Below are 16,154 nucleotides of genomic sequence, written 5' to 3' on the forward strand. Positions count from 1 at the left end.
AGTCCGAATGTACCAAAGGGGCAAGGAGGCAATAGGTTCAGGACCACAAGAAAGGACGAGAAGTCTACAGATGTGGCAGAGGGAATGGACAGCCGAAGTCGAGAAGGCAGCCTGGACAAGATCCCTGATTCCGGATGTGGTGAGATGGTACGATTGCCGGCATCGGCGCGTCAACTATTACTTCACACAATTCTTGACGGGACATGGATCGTTTAGGAAATTTACCTATCGTATAGGGAAGACCGGGGACGATCTGTGTCCCGACTGTGGAGTGGTGGATGACGCGCAGCATGTTGTGTTTGAGTGCCCTGCATATCACGCGGGGCGTACCGAGCTGCAGCTGGGGCTGGGATCCCCTCTAGGCGAGCCTCATGAGCTAGTCGATAAAGCTATCGACAGCAAGAGAGACTTCGACCTGATCATTGCTTTTGTCACCAAGACAATCAAGCACAAAGAGGAAAAAGAGAGGCGTCTGCAAGCGGGATGACCAATCGTCATTATTTATTTTTTTATTCATTTTTTTAACGTGTTTGTGTCATGCAAGGCAGTCAGCGGGGGAGGACCCTTTACATCCAATCTACGCTGACTGCCCTTATTTTATATTATTTATTATGTTTTATCGATCTATTTATTTATTTATCAATTTTATTTATATAATATTTTACCGTTTTTGTTCTAATCTTATTTAAATGTGGTGCATGTCTCAAGAGGCATTCAGTAGGGGACTTTTACCTTCTACTCAGGCTGAGTGCCTCTTGTGTTTCTCGTTCTGTTTCTGTTTTGATTTATGTTTTCCTTGTTCTACCCGTGTTCGTCCTGGGGCAGCTGGCGGGGGAGGACCTTTTACATCCAACCTACGCCAACTGCCTCCTTGTTTTAAGTCTGAGATTTTTAATGAATATGTGTATTTAATGAATGAATTGATAAAAGTAAGAATGTTTGGCGTTGCTCGTAATTACCAACTGGTTCTGTTTTGCTAGTTCCATCGTGAGGGGGGCATTCTGGTCGCCCTGCCCGCGGGAGGGTTGCGCTGGACGGTCGCTTCACCGGCCGGTCTGGCGTGAGGCTCTTGCGGGGAGGAGGCTAGGAGGCCGCCAAACTCATGGAATGCACGCGAAGAGTGCCGGAGGGGAGTTAAGAGTAAGGTCGGCGGGTCAGATATGCACGCTAAGTGCGGTTCCAGACCCGTCGGCTAGAGAAAGAGGGGGTGAGTTTAGTCGGTAGGCGGCCTCGGCCCGCGGTGAAGCGTGCCGGACTGAATCCGACACACCTGGGACATCTTCCCAGAGGGTCTTTTGAAGATTCTCACCTCCCAAAAAAAAAAAAAAAAAAAAAAAAAAAGTTTAAGACGATTTGACGTGTTGTTTTGGTGAACATCGCGCGAAAACTGCGAGAGAGTGAGCGCGACAACATGCGCTCCTGCTGTTACTAGATGCTACTCCTGCTGCCTGCTGGTGCTGCTGGTCGGTCGCCGACGACACTCGCTATTTTCAACGCCACTCCCACTTCAACGCCACGATCACGATCGCGAGATGAAATCTAGCAGGATTTTCTTTTGCGGTGTCCCGCAAGAATGTCTTCATCTTGATGGGGTGTAAGGATGGTGGTTTCTTTGCGTTCAAATAATTGTTTTACTCTTGAAAAATATCAGTTATTAGTAAAGCTCGGGTTATATGCTTCCGAATTTGCAAGAAATATGCGCATAATATGCACGAATATGTATCCAAAATATTCACCAATTTATGATAAATATGCAAGTAACATGCAAAACATTCATACCTATATGAAAAGTATTTATTTGATTTGAAAACAAGAATGTGTTTGTACTTTGTACGCACGTAAGGAGTTACACTTTAATTAAAATGAAAATTAAATATTTCTGTATAAATCTGACCTTTTTTAGATTTTCTACGATTCCTCAAGGGAAAGGCAATTGCGGGGAGACTACAGTTCATAAAAAATTATGTATTAACGTTATTTTTAATTTTTGATATTATTTTAAGCATTAAAATTAGTTTAATATTTAAATAAAAGTATAATTAAAACCTTTAAAATATATTTTTGTTTCGTAGAAATCATAATAACAGAAGTATAACTTCTTACGTACGTACAAAGTACACGCACTCTTTTTTTCTGTATAAATAAGTCTAAAAATATATACAAAAATTATTTAAAAAGTCGGTACAACTTTAAACTCACTTTTTTTGTCTGTGTTCTCACAACTTTTCAAATAAAACTTAACAACCAAAACCATACATAAATATGACAACAAATTTTTTAACCACAGCCGCCATATTGAAAAATTTTTGACATATTTTTGCAATGCCCAATCAAAGCTACCGTATAACGTATCTGCTGGGCCTCGATTTTTGACCCTTCGCTTCGTTATCGAACGTATTCGTTTCGTATCTGTTTTCAGTAGGTATACGAAGCAAATACGTTCTATAACGGAGCGAAGGGTCAAAAATCGGGGCCCTGTGCGTAGGGCTAACAGTTTTTGATGAATTCGCGCACATTTACATTTACTCCCAATCCCAACATTTTTCCTAATCGCGTCTTCTTCTTCTTCTTGTAGTTCCCTCTTCTATCGGAGGTTGGCTATCATCATAGCTACCCGTACCTTATTGGCGGCGGCTCTGAAAAGATCTACTCTGCTGTGCTAAGCCCAAAGGCGGTAACTGATTTTTTATCGAAAATGAGATTTTTGTATTTTTAGGTAGAATATGACAAAAGTCATTGGAGTTATAGAAGCATTATATTTTAAATAAAATTGCAATTTTGTTAGCGGTATCTACACTTTTCAGTTGAAATACTAAGCCATTTGGCGGCAAATGGCTTTATACTAAGGCGTTTTGACGGTATCTGCTACAGTTGCCGTCCATATACCTTAGCATATTGCACTTACCGCTAATCTACTTTCAAGAATGCTACGCCTACATTTAGAAACCGCCAAATCGCCTTAGTATTACAAAGTAAATTCGGCCTAACTTTACAAGGTTAATTATTGTGTTAGTTAAAAGAGTTGTGTTAGTAAAAGAAATAATTAGCGAGGATGGTAAGAAATTTTCGAGATTTTTATATCTATTGAAATGTATTTTCATTTTTGTTTATAGTATTTCAAGAATTAACTAATTACCTTTGTTGTCCTTAACAATATGACTCTGCGCCAAGTGGATGATTTATATCTTGAAGTAGGCATTAAGATATTTTCATATTTAAAAAATATTTCTTTTTTTTAATTAGGTTTTAAAATCTTAATAATATATCCACACGCTGTCCACAAACATTTTTAGGAAAAGAGACTTAAAATATTTTGTTTTTTAGAAAATCAAGTATGTATAGTCGAGTAAGAGTTGTGAAACACGAGGTGAAACCACTGAAGACAATATTATAGAAAGGGAACAATTTATTGTAAAGCAATTACAAGAGGTGGAAAAAAATTATGTTCAGCCTGTACAAGCGCAAGGTTTGTTTCATACTTAAAGTTTTCTGTAAAACAGAAAACCCTTTGTTGGTCGTACATGGGATTCGCAGTCCCATTGATTGCATTTTTTTTTTTTTGTTTAAATACAAGCTATTTTCATTATTTAACTAGACAATGTCTAGTAGTCTGGTTATACAATGGTATTATAGATACGGGATTGTAGAGTTTAGATATATTTACTTAATCTTTTGAGAATCCTTTACCTAAGTTTTATACAAAAATGCTGGTTTTTTTCCTTTATAAATTTTCTAAGAATGCGTCAGGTACACTTCGCGTCAAAAAAAACTGGTACAACTCTTATAACCGAAAATCGTGTTTTTCAAGTTGTGTAAGTTGATCTTGTCACAAGTGTCATTATAATTTCTAGGGCAACGTTGCCAGTTCAAGGAAAATATGATATCAAACTAGGTAAAAACGGGGCTGTGCGACAGACCGCATTTTTTAATACAGTGATGAGCGCGCTAATAACCGGCAAAATAGCACAAAAGATGGAAAACGTATTAAGTTTAAATGAGATAAAATGAAATGAAACTAGTCGAGCTGGTAAATTTAGCGATATTAACCTTTTAATTTACATTATATTGATTGTTTCCCAGCTTTACACGTATCAGAGGAGCATGTCAACTAAAACTGTCACTGTGACAGTGGTATTTGCCAAACTCACCCGATACGTCTAAAGGTGGGAAACAATCAATATAGTGTAAATTAATAGGTTAATATCGCTAAATTTCCCAGCTTGACTAGTTTTATTTCTTTTTATCTCAAAACTTAATAAGTTTTCCATCTTTTATGCTATTTTGCCGGTTATTAGCGCGCTCATCACTGTATACTAAAAACTAAAACAATTGTAATTTTCCGTCATCTCAATTAAGTATTCATACAATGATTCGTGTTTTATTATAATTTATGAAAATATTTCAATTCAAAAATTTTTATAGATAATAAATCTTGACATGACTTTAATTTATTATATTTAACGTCAAATCGAGAGGTGTGATTGGTTTCTCGTAAATTATAGGACAAAACTGCATTAAGTTGTGTAGAATAAATAAAACACTGGAAAAATTAAAAATTTAATTTGAAATTAATATAAAATTAATAACTTTTACAGTAAACAAGTGTGGAATTTAAATATAATATGTATTACTATTCGAAATATACATTTTAAACGTTATTTTTTTGTATTTAGATTTAGTGCAATTCCGTTACCTGTGATGGCAACAACGACGTGATTCACGAACAATAATTGTCAGTCTGAACACAGGTTTACATTGGGAAAAAAAAGTGTACCAGTTTTATATGACGCGAAGTGTACCTGGATAATGATACAAAAATTTGTTTGAATATTTTAAAAATCTTATATATCCCATAATTAGGTACATTCCGTGCGTAATAACTGTGGTATATCGGATAAACTTAACGCAAACGAATCCTAAAATTATAGATTGTCTTTCTAAAACAGTTTTAATATATTCTCTCTAATGTTCGATTACAAATTGTTTTTGATAAAATCACCATCACCGCGCTAAAAACTCTCATAAGGACTGCATTGCCTATGTTCCCTATACTATAAAGTCAAAGTGGGACGGACTATAGATAAATAGAAATTAGATTACAAACTATAAAAATAAAATACTGATTTGTCAAAAAAGAACTATAAACATAAATATGTTTGTGCTTTTGAGATTTTTTTTACGTTTATTTTATGTAAGTAAATTGAGGGGATTAGATGCTAAGGGGTACAAGTGATAAAATGGTTTAGTTGAGAAAAACGAAGTCAAAGTTAAATTTACATAGTAAATTCTAAAGCCAATTAATCACTTATGGACTTATTTTGAATTAATTTTATACCTTTTATTTATCTAATTGTAAAAGCTCTTGTAAAGTTAGTATTTATTTTCATTCAAAATATTTGAAATTTGGAAGAAAAAGTTCGCACTTGTATCCCTCTGCTTAAAATTTTGCACTTGTTTCTCTTTGCCACCTAAGTATCTTACGAATTTCTTAAATTCATAAACTAAAATAAAAGAAAAATTATGTAAAAATTAAACGTTCTTATTTATAAAGAATTACTTGGTACATTTTGTGTTATTGTTTCACTAATTTTGAATACTTTTTTAAGGGCTTGATTTGCAAAGATACTAAATGATTCACCAAAAATAATATCCAACACCTTACAGGCAAAGGAATACAAGTGAAGTTATACCTGTTTGACGCAAACTGTTTTTAAATATTTCGTAAGTAGTCAAACTGCAACCTGCGATATGTCGCCAGCAGTAGGTTTATTTACCTGCATCTCTTTGCCATTAAATTTTTAGTACTATCTAGTATTATTTTGTGCACTTAACTCAGTGTACAATATTTTGTCACTTGTACCCCTTAGATTCTAATCCCCTGAATTGAAATTATTTTAAATTATTGTAAAATCATTAATTTTAATATACTTTTTTTATTGTTATTAGATACTATCATTATATTATTTGAATTGTCCAAAAAAATGATCATGTCCTAAAGCGAAAGATACAATAATTAGAAGTTAAACAAGTGTTGCCAACAATGAGCCAGACACACTAATTTCATTTGAAATAATCCATTGATATATACGCCCAGTAATGCTGTTCCAAAATCACCAACTCATACATTGCCTTGAAAATGTCGAGGACTAGTTCTACTAATAGCGCAACAAGATGTTTCAAACCGACATATTCCAAACTTGTCTACAATACGGTTTAATTTACAACCAAGAATACAAGTATCTACTTGTTCCAACTTTAACAATATCCCTTGTATTCTTGTTATCCGATGTTCATGAACCATTCATGTTGGATACACCTACAACAAATTTAGTTTCGATATTTCCACATTTGATATAGTCTACCAGGGCACATACAAAAATATATATGTTACAGTTCAAGTTGATTAACCAGTTGGAGTTGACTTTTCCTAGTTCGAGTCGACTTAAACGGCTGGTTTTAGTAAAAGTTGATTATAAATATAAAATGAAGATTTTTATTCAACATTTACCAGTAAAAGTAGACTCCAACTGGTTAAAGTATACTCTTCCCAATGCCATTTAGTAAAAGTTGATTCACACAAACAAGCGATTCTAGAAATTAAATATTACTCTATATTATGTTCAAATCGTGATATTTATAGTCCAGGCTGTATCGTCGCCCCCGTTAGGTAAATTATTCCAGTTCGATTTTTTTGCACAAAATTACTCAAAAAGAGATCCTTATAACGAATCCACAGGTTGTCAGGTGGTACCGTAATCGAAAACTTGTTTAAACAATTTTTGTTAAACAAATTAAAAAAAAATTCACTTCGGACATTTTTTTACATTATTAATTTGGGTCATTCGGAGCAAAAGAGGTCTTTTGTGATTTTTCTGTAAAATTTATTGTTCTCGAGTTATACGCGATTTAAAATTTGAAAAATGCGAAAACGACCATTTTCAAGACTAAAATAACTCAGTTAAAAATTATTATTATGAAAGTCAGAAAGTCACCAAATCAAATTTTATCGACCCCCTACAAGGTACTGAAGAAATATTTGTAATTATTGTATTACTAAGCTGTTATTTTTAATTATTAACAATGAGCGCTAGGAGCGTATTGAGGAGGCTGTCAATGTGAGTGTGACTGAGACGCAGTATTGGACGGTCGGAATGAAGGATCTTACTTGCACTCACATTGACAGCCGCCTCAATACTCCTTTAGCGCTCATTGTTGATAATTAAAAATAACAGCTTAGTAATAAAATAATGACAAAAATTTCTTCAGGATCTTGTAGGGGGCTTTAAACTTTGATTAGGTGACTTTCTGACTTTCATAATAATAGTTTTTAATCAAGTTATTAAGCCTTAAAAATGGTCATTTCGCATTTTTCAAATTTTAAATCGCGTATAACTCGAAAACTATCAATTTTAGAGAAAAATCACAAAACACCTTTTTTGCTCCGAATGACCAAAATAATCTAAAACAATTTGTCCGGAGTGAAATACATAGTTATTTATAAAACAGTTAGTGAAGTATCCCTTTTGCGCATGTACGCGATGTTTAGAGCACGAGCGGACCCAGTGCTATACATCGCCTAAGTGCGCAAATAGTACTTCACGCATAGCTTCATACACTATTTTATCTACCAAAAAACAAATAAAAAAACTGCAACTCTTCATCACTGGAAAACATTCCTATTTTATGATGTTTTAGAACTTTGACATTTAAAAATTCAAACTTCTGTCAAACCACAAAACTGTCAAAACTTTTTTTGTAATTTATTGCTCACATGTCATCACCATGACAAGGCGAAAGTTAAGGATATTTGATTATATTAAAGTGTGCTAAAATTACTTCAGGCACACTTTAAACCCTTCATGTACTGCTATTAGCCCAATAAATGACCGTTTTGGAGTGTAATTTCCAGGGGCAACTCCGAATTGCATGAAAACTTGGATTTAGGTTCTACTTACCCTCCACTTCAAAGTTGAAATTGTGCCGTTAGTTGCTTTTGCTTGGGGGGTGACAGTCGCCCCTTCTCGGGGGTGAAAAAACATACGTTCAAGATAAGACCGGAAATGGATAAATTGACTGATTTTAAGCACCTTTTGTTCTATAAAGTTTTTTACGTAAGTCAATAGTTTTCGAGTTATTCGCGATTTAAAATGTTGATTTTTCGACAAAAAACTACGTTTTCAGACAGTTTTTCGCAAAAAACTCAAAAAGTACATATGTTATAAAAAAAAATATTTTTAACAAAAATGTAGCTTATAAAAGAACGAAAAAATGGTGTACTAGTAAAGTATACAAATTGAGTAGAAGCAAAGTTGTAGCTCATGAAAAATACGTTCTTTTTCGTCTAATTCCAAATCGAATATTTCAAGGTGAAATCACCGAAGAGTGAAGCACTTTTCGGGAAAACCTTATTAACATTTTTAAAGTATCTAAAAAAGGCTTACTATTTGTTTTTTTATAAAAGTTTCCAGCATCAAAAATAAACTAGTTACACTGAAAAGAAAAGTTGGCCCCTTTTTTTGGTAAAAAAATCGTGAAAACCTCCGTCTATTTAGCACCCTAAATGAATTTAATCGTTACCGCTTTACCATTTATTTTAACTGTATGTGTATTGTTTATATGATCTGTAAGTTTGATTGGTTTGAAGTGCTTATTTAAAAAAAAAAATTGGTTTTATAGTAAAAAAAAAATTTCTAAAAATTTTTGAAAAATTTCCTTTTTTCAAAATAACTTAAAAGTATTAGTGATAAGAAAAATCTGAAACAGTAAAAATATAGGTTTTGCTATTATAAATATGCTAGTTTCATTTTGTTTCTCAGTAAGACAAAAATTGGTTGAGATATGGCTGTTCAAAATTTGCATACACTCGTGATTAGTGACCCATTCAAGCTTTTTCGACTATAACCCTTTCAAAAATAAACAGTTTAAACGGGTGAGATTGGCACATCATATAAAAAAAATAGATAGGTAAGTAAATTGGTTGTAAAGCGGTAGCGATTAATTTCATTTGGGGAGCTAAACACGGAGAGATTTATTTTCATGATTTTTTACAAAAAAAAAGGGCCAACTTTATTTTGAGCGTAACTCGCTTATTTTTAATGCTAAAAACTTTTGTTAACAATTAAAATAAAGCTTTTTATAAACACTTTAAAAAAGTTTAAATGGGGTTTTCCCGAAAAGTGCTTAATTTTTCGGTGATTTCACCTTGAAATATTCGATTTGGAATTAGACGAATAAGAACGTATTTTTCATGAGCTACAACTTTGTTTTTACTTGATTGATAGACTTTACTGATACACCATTTTTTTTTTGTTTTCTATAAGCTACACTTTTGCTAAGAATATTTTTTTCGATGAAATATTTAGTTTTTTTGTCGAAAAATCAACATAATCAATGGCAAATAACTCGAAAAGTATTGACTTACGTAAAAAACTCTATAGAACAAAAGTTGCTTAAAATCAGTCAATTTATCCATTTCCGGTCTTATTCTGAACGTATGTTTTTTCACCCCCGAGAGGGGGTGACTGTCACCCCCCAAGTAAAAGCAACCAACGGAAAAATTTCAACTTTGAAGTGGAGGTTAAGTAGAACCTAAATCCAAATTTTCATGCAATTCGGAGTTGCCCCTGAAAATTACACGGTATCGCCGCATTTCCCGTTCATTTACTGGGCTATATCTATATTTATAATTTTACACAATAAAAACTTATACATTATATGAGGTAGAGTAGATAAGAATTATTTTTGTGAATTTGGTTAACAAAATTATACATGGGAAAAGTGTAGGGATATTTTAAAACATAATAAAATTAATAAAAATGAATTCACGTTAATTTCATTAGAATTTGTATATTTTCTCAATTTGCTCATCCTGTACATTTTTTTGGGTAAAACATAACGGTAAAAGTGGTGACGAATATTAGTCCAGGGTAATAAGGTTTTTTCCATGACACTCGAGCAGCCAGGGTACTGAAGCGTTTTTTCGACAGGTAATACCTATAAGAGCAAATTGTAGCTATTTCCTGCGTAGGATCTGGCGGCCATTTTTATTTATAAATAATTCAGTGTCAAAAATGGCATTTTTTCCTATTTTTCAAATTAATGGAAAACAGTGAAACTTATGGTTTTTTTAGTACAAATATCTTTGAGATTATGGAAAAAGCTTTAAAATGACGTATTACAAAGTTTGATATACTCATTTATTGTTAATATAATTGCGAAAAAAGGTCGGAATTGCAAAAAAAAATAATTTCGCAATATCTGTTGTAAAAATTAGTTTACAGCTTTGAAGTTTTTGTCATATAAGGGCTCTTTGGTGCTTAATATGTGATAAAAATTTCAAAGCGATTCATTCAATTGTTTAAATTTTATTCAAATTGTTTATCCCAGAGAGCATTTATTTGCAATAACATAAGTCAGAAAAAAATGACGTTATTACCATTCCACAGGTGTCAAATGAAAGAGCATAAGCTATATTTTCAACCTGGTTTAAAAAAAGCGAATAAAAAATACATTTATTAGTAATAAATAATTATGCAATATTATCGTAAATCTTTCCTTATAAACTTTTTATTTTGTTATATAGGAAAATATATATATTTATTACAATTTTTTATCAAATATGATATAAATAATATTACTTGGTAGTTGTGCACTTAAAACAGGGTAAAAAAGTTAATTTTTTTGGAAAAAGTTATTCAAAAAGTTTATAAGGAAAGATTTACGATACTTTTGCACAATTATTTATTATTAATAAATTCATTTTTATTCGCTTTTTTAAACAAAGTTGAAAATAATATAGCTCATGCTCTTCCATTTGACACCTGTGGAATGGTTCTACCGTCATTTTTTTTCTGACTTATATTATTGAAAAAAAAAATGCTCTCTGAGATAAACAATTCAAATAAAATTTAAACAATTGAATAAATCGCTTTGAAATTTTTATCACATATTAAGCACCAAATAACCCTCAATTGACAAAAATTTCAAATCTGTACACTAATTTTTACAACAGTTATTGCAAAATATTTTTTTTTTTGCAATTCCGACCTTCTTTCGCAATTATATTCACAATGAATGAGTATATCAAATTTTGTAATATGTCATTTTAAAACTTTTTCCATAATTTCAAAGATATTTGTACTAAAAAAATTATAAGTTTCACAGTTTTCCATTGATTTGAAAAAAAAAAGGGAAAAATGCCATTTTTTGACAGTGAATTGTTTACAAATAAAAATGGCCGTCAGATCCTACGCAGGAAATAGTTACAATTTGTTCCTATTGTCGAAAAAACGCTTCAGTACCCTGACTGCTGAAGTGTCACGAACAGATTTTTGTCTTATTACCCTGGCCTATATTTGAAGTTTTAACAGGAGATGAAAAAACTATAGATTTTATACTGCAGTAGATATTCTGCTAGTTTTGATTTAGTTCATGTTACAAAGTTCTTGTTTATTTAATGCTTTAAAAATATTGTTTTTATCATGAAATGATAAAAAAATTATCATTCCATGTCATTCCATTAACTTTGAATGATATGAACAGGGCTGTAGGCCTTCTTTAATGTGGCATGCAGCAAATTAATGTAGCTGAGCGCATGAGATTCTCCCAAAGTATTACAAGTAAATTTTGGCGCGTTTTTGTGTCACTGAAATTCCAGCCGAACGTTATCTAGGACCTGAGCGCGCTACAACTACATAGGCCTGCATCCCGCGTATGAAAAAAAAGTTGATTAATAGTAAGCTGAAAATTTGTTAACGGCTTAAGGGTGTCTAGTCGGACAAACTTTGATATATGGGAACGCTGGAACAAGGGCAGTTTTAATTGTGGAACAGGTTAAAAATTTGGAACGGTTAGACCACGAAAACGGCACATTCATTTTGTCCGACTGAACAGACTTAAGCTCTCCGAACAGAGATTAAACTCTCATGCAAAAATCACACTGCTATTTATCACCTCTCATAATTCCTGTCATTTGACATATTCTACATATTCCACTCATTAAAACGCCCATTTGGTGGTAAATAGCAGTCTGATTTTTGCATGAGAGTTTAATCTGTGTTCGGAGAGTTTAAGTCTGTTCTGTCGGACAAAATACATGTGCCGTTTTTGTGGTCTGACCGTTCCAAATTTTTAACCTGTTCCACAATTAAAACTTCCCTGTTCCAGTGTTCCTGTATATCAAAGTTTGCCTGACTAGACACCCTTATGTTATTAACAAATTTTCAGCTTGTTATTAATCAACTTTTTTTTCATACGCGGAATCGAGACCTAACAGCTCAAGACCGATGTTTAGTGTTCACGTCTAGAACACAACGAACAACTACAGCACTTGAATTGTTTAGCGACTAGCACAATAGGCAACAATGGGCCATGGTACTGTAAGGAATCGTCTCCATGAAGCAAGTCTCCACAGGTGATGGCCATTGAGATGTCCAGAGGCAATCGCGCAGCAAGATTAGAGTGGTGTCAAGAATATCAAAACTGGGATGCAAATGATTGGTTTTATTCTACGACGAACCTATGTAGACTTTGACGGCATCCTTACAGCTCAGCAGTACGTCGATAACATTGTACAACCTATGAAGAGGTGAATTAAACGACTTTCAGAAAATAAATAAATTTTTGTGATTAATTTAAAATCTGTACCTACTGTTTTTACGATTTAATGCTACGGAACATAGTAAAACAGTCACAGATTTGATCCCTAAAAACAAGACAAACAAGCTGAATTTTGCCGAGAATGTTAATTTTGGGACCACAAAAAGGTTAAAATAAGTTTGTCACTCCTGCATTCGGGCACCTCCCTAAAACACCTCCCTTATGGAGGTAGAAACATCGATTGGCCAAGAATCTGGACGCCGTAAAAAATTGTTTTGAGTAAAAAATGTAGCTAAGATAATTTTGAAAAAACATGTTTAGTAGCACTCTTTATGTAGAATGGACCGTTCCCTCAGAAAAAACACTTGAAACGACCAGCGACTTTTAATGTCAGTAAACGCACCCGAATTCAATTTTTAAATAAATTGATAAATTGCTAAAAATAAATTGGCAAAATTAAAAATCGACGGTATAAATTCGATATCTCTTGATCAAAGTATCCTGTTGATAAAAATTAGATGCATTTTAAAGCTAAAATTGCAGATTTTTTACAAATATTTTTATTTTCCCCCAAATGCAGTCAGTATCTATAGAGTTGTTAAATTAATAAACAGGACCAGATGGAATACAGATAGATGTTTTAAAAACTCTGGAAGAAGATAGAGCTATCGCACTTCTGTTGAATTTGCTCAACTGTCATCAATGGGGCTACAGCCCTTTAAAAGAGCCTTGACCTTCCCCAGTCTATTACGCCAGTCAGTTCTATTCATTGCCAACTGTTGTCAGTTTTCTGAGCCTATTTTTTACATTCCTTATCTACACCATCCTTTCGTCTGAGTTTTGATCTGCCCCTATTTCTACTTCCCATAGTTTGTGACTGTATATTATAAGACAGGAATTATCCCTAATATCTGGCTCAAATCAACTTTTGTTACAATACCAAAAAAGACCAACAGAAAGTATTGCAAAAAATACAGAACAATTAGTTTAATGAGCCATGTGTTAAAGTTGTTCCTAAAAATCGTTCATCCAATTACCAAATCTGAAGAAAATTTCGGCAAATCTCAGTTTGGTTTCAAAAGTGGTTTCGTTACAAGGGAACCGCTATTTATCATTCAGGATCTTATACAGAGATGTCAGGATGGCAATGTTGATGTATATACCTGCTTTGTTGACTATGAGAAGGCATTCGACACTGTCCAGTACGATAAATTAATGGGTATACTAAAATAGATAGGCCTGGATGGATGAGATATTTGGATAATAACCAATTTGTACTGGAACCATAGAGCTGACATCAGAATTAACAACCAGACATCTGAAGAAATTCTTATTCTGAATGAAGTTCGACAAGGTCGCGTGCTCTCCCTGCTTCTGTTTAATTTGTATCTAGAAAAGAACTTCAGAGAATCAGTAAAAGACAGAACACAGGGTATAATTGCCAATTAGTCCAGAAAGCCACTGCGCATCCGCTAGGAAAAATATTCTAATTCGGATTTTTTGCACAATCTTACTCAAAAAGGACTCCTTTTAACAAATTTGCATGTTGCCAGGACCAAAAGGTGGTCAAAAATTTTTTAAACATTTTTTTTTTGTTTTTTTCCTAAAATTATTTTTTTTGCATGGAACAAAGTTTTTTTAGGTTTTTTGGGTCATTCCAAACAGAAAAGGTCTTTAGTGATTTTTCTCTAAAGATGATAGTTTTTTACATATAAGCGATTAAAAATTGAAAAATTGCGAAATCGGCCATTTTTAACTCTCAAAAACTATGTGAAAAACTGAAAATTTGAATGTTGCCAAGGTAGGTAGATATTCTTTAAACATCGATTGATGAAATCCCGAAGAGTTTTTTGCAATACAATATTCAAAATTCCTTTGTTTTTAATTTCTAATCACGCGTGCGCGACACTATTTTCCACCGTTGCATGTGTATACAGTATGGTGCAAATGAAAGGAATAAATTCGTTATTTCGTAAACCGGTTAATTTAAGAAAAAAACCCGAAACAGGTCGATTTTTATTTTTAAGTTATGATATTGTGGCATGTATGCTATACTAGTGACGTTATCCGTCTGGGCGTGATGACGTAATCGATTATTTTTTTAAATCAGAATAGGGGTCGTGTTGTAGCTCATTTGAAAAGTTCTTCAATTCTCTATTCAGTAATGTAAACATTTACATAATTATTTATACAGAGTGTCCAAAAAATTTGTATTAAATTAAATCATTTGGCAAATTGAAAAAAAAATTAAATTATTGGACACCCTGTAAAAATAATTATGTAAATATTTATATTGCTGAATAAAGAATTAAAGAAACTTTCAAATGAGCTAGCACACGACCCCTATTCTCATTTAAAAAAAGCATCGATTACGTCATCACGGCCAGATGGATGACGTCACTAGTATATCATATATGCCATAATATCGTAACTTAAAAATACAAATCGACCTGTTTCGGGACTTTTCCTTAAAGTCGCCGGTTTACGAAATAATGAATTTATTCCTTTTATTTGCACCATACTGTCGGTAGAAAATAGTGTCGCGCACGCTTGATTATCAATTAAAAAACAAAGAAGTTTTGAATATTGTATTGCAAAAAACTCTTCGGGATTTCACGAATCGATGTTTAAAGAATATCTACTTACTTTGGCAACATTCAAATTTTAACTTTTTCACATAGTTTTTAGGGGTTAAAAATGGCCGATTTCGCAATTTTTCAATTTTTAATCGCTTTTATGTCAAAAACTGTCAATTTTAGAGAAAAGTCACTACAGACCTTTTCTGTTTGGAATGATCCAAAAAATCTAAAAAAACTTTGTTCCATTCAAAAAAAATTATTTTAGGAAAAAAACAAAAAAAAACGTTTAAAAAATTTTTGACCACCTTTTGGTCCTGGCAACATGCAAATTTATTAAAAGGAGTCCTTTTTGAGTAAGATTGTGCAAAAAATCCGAATTAGAATATTTTTCCTAGCGGATGCGCAGTGGCTTTCTGGACTAAATGGAATAGTCATCAACAATCAGAGATACACTGATAACACAGTCCTGCTAGCAACAGACAGGGATAATTTTCAGGCAATTCTACATTCAGTGACGACCATAGCCAACAAATGGGTCTGAAAATAAACATAAAGAAAACCCAATGAATGGTCATCAGCAGAAAAAAAAAACTTGACAGGTACTAGAATAAATGGATACATGGTGCAGAGTGTACAAGTAATCAAATATTTAGGCCACTGGGTGAATAAAAAATGGGAAGAATCCAAGAAAATCAACTGCAGAATAGAGCACACGAAAACATCATTTAGGAAAATGCAAAAGGTGCTAACCAACAGAGACCTAAAAATTACGCGAAGAATACGCTTATTACGCTGCTATTTGTTCAGCATTTTGTGCCATGGAATGAAAACATGGACCCTCACGGAAATAATGTGCAGGCGGATTAAGGCTTTTGAAATGTGGGCTTACCGCAGAATGTTGAGCATATCAAGTATGGACAGAGTAACTCAAGCGGTCCTGCTAAACAAAGAAAGAGAAATATTGAATATCATAATAAG

General features: G+C 33.1%; 1 protein-coding gene across 1 annotated transcript in view; it reads right to left on the reverse strand.

Moving 5' to 3' along the window:
* Positions 1-739: 739 nt before the first annotated feature.
* The window catches only part of LOC126890325 (uncharacterized), a 66,929-nt gene continuing 51,514 nt past the window's right edge, over positions 740-16,154 (reverse strand). The window contains exon 2 of the mRNA XM_050659190.1: positions 740-882. Within this exon, the coding sequence (XP_050515147.1) occupies positions 740-882 (143 nt within the window). The remainder of the gene's footprint in view (positions 883-16,154) is intronic.

The sequence above is a fragment of the Diabrotica virgifera genome, chromosome 8 (assembly GCF_917563875.1).
Source record: "Diabrotica virgifera virgifera chromosome 8, PGI_DIABVI_V3a".
NCBI lineage: Eukaryota > Metazoa > Arthropoda > Insecta > Coleoptera > Chrysomelidae > Diabrotica > Diabrotica virgifera.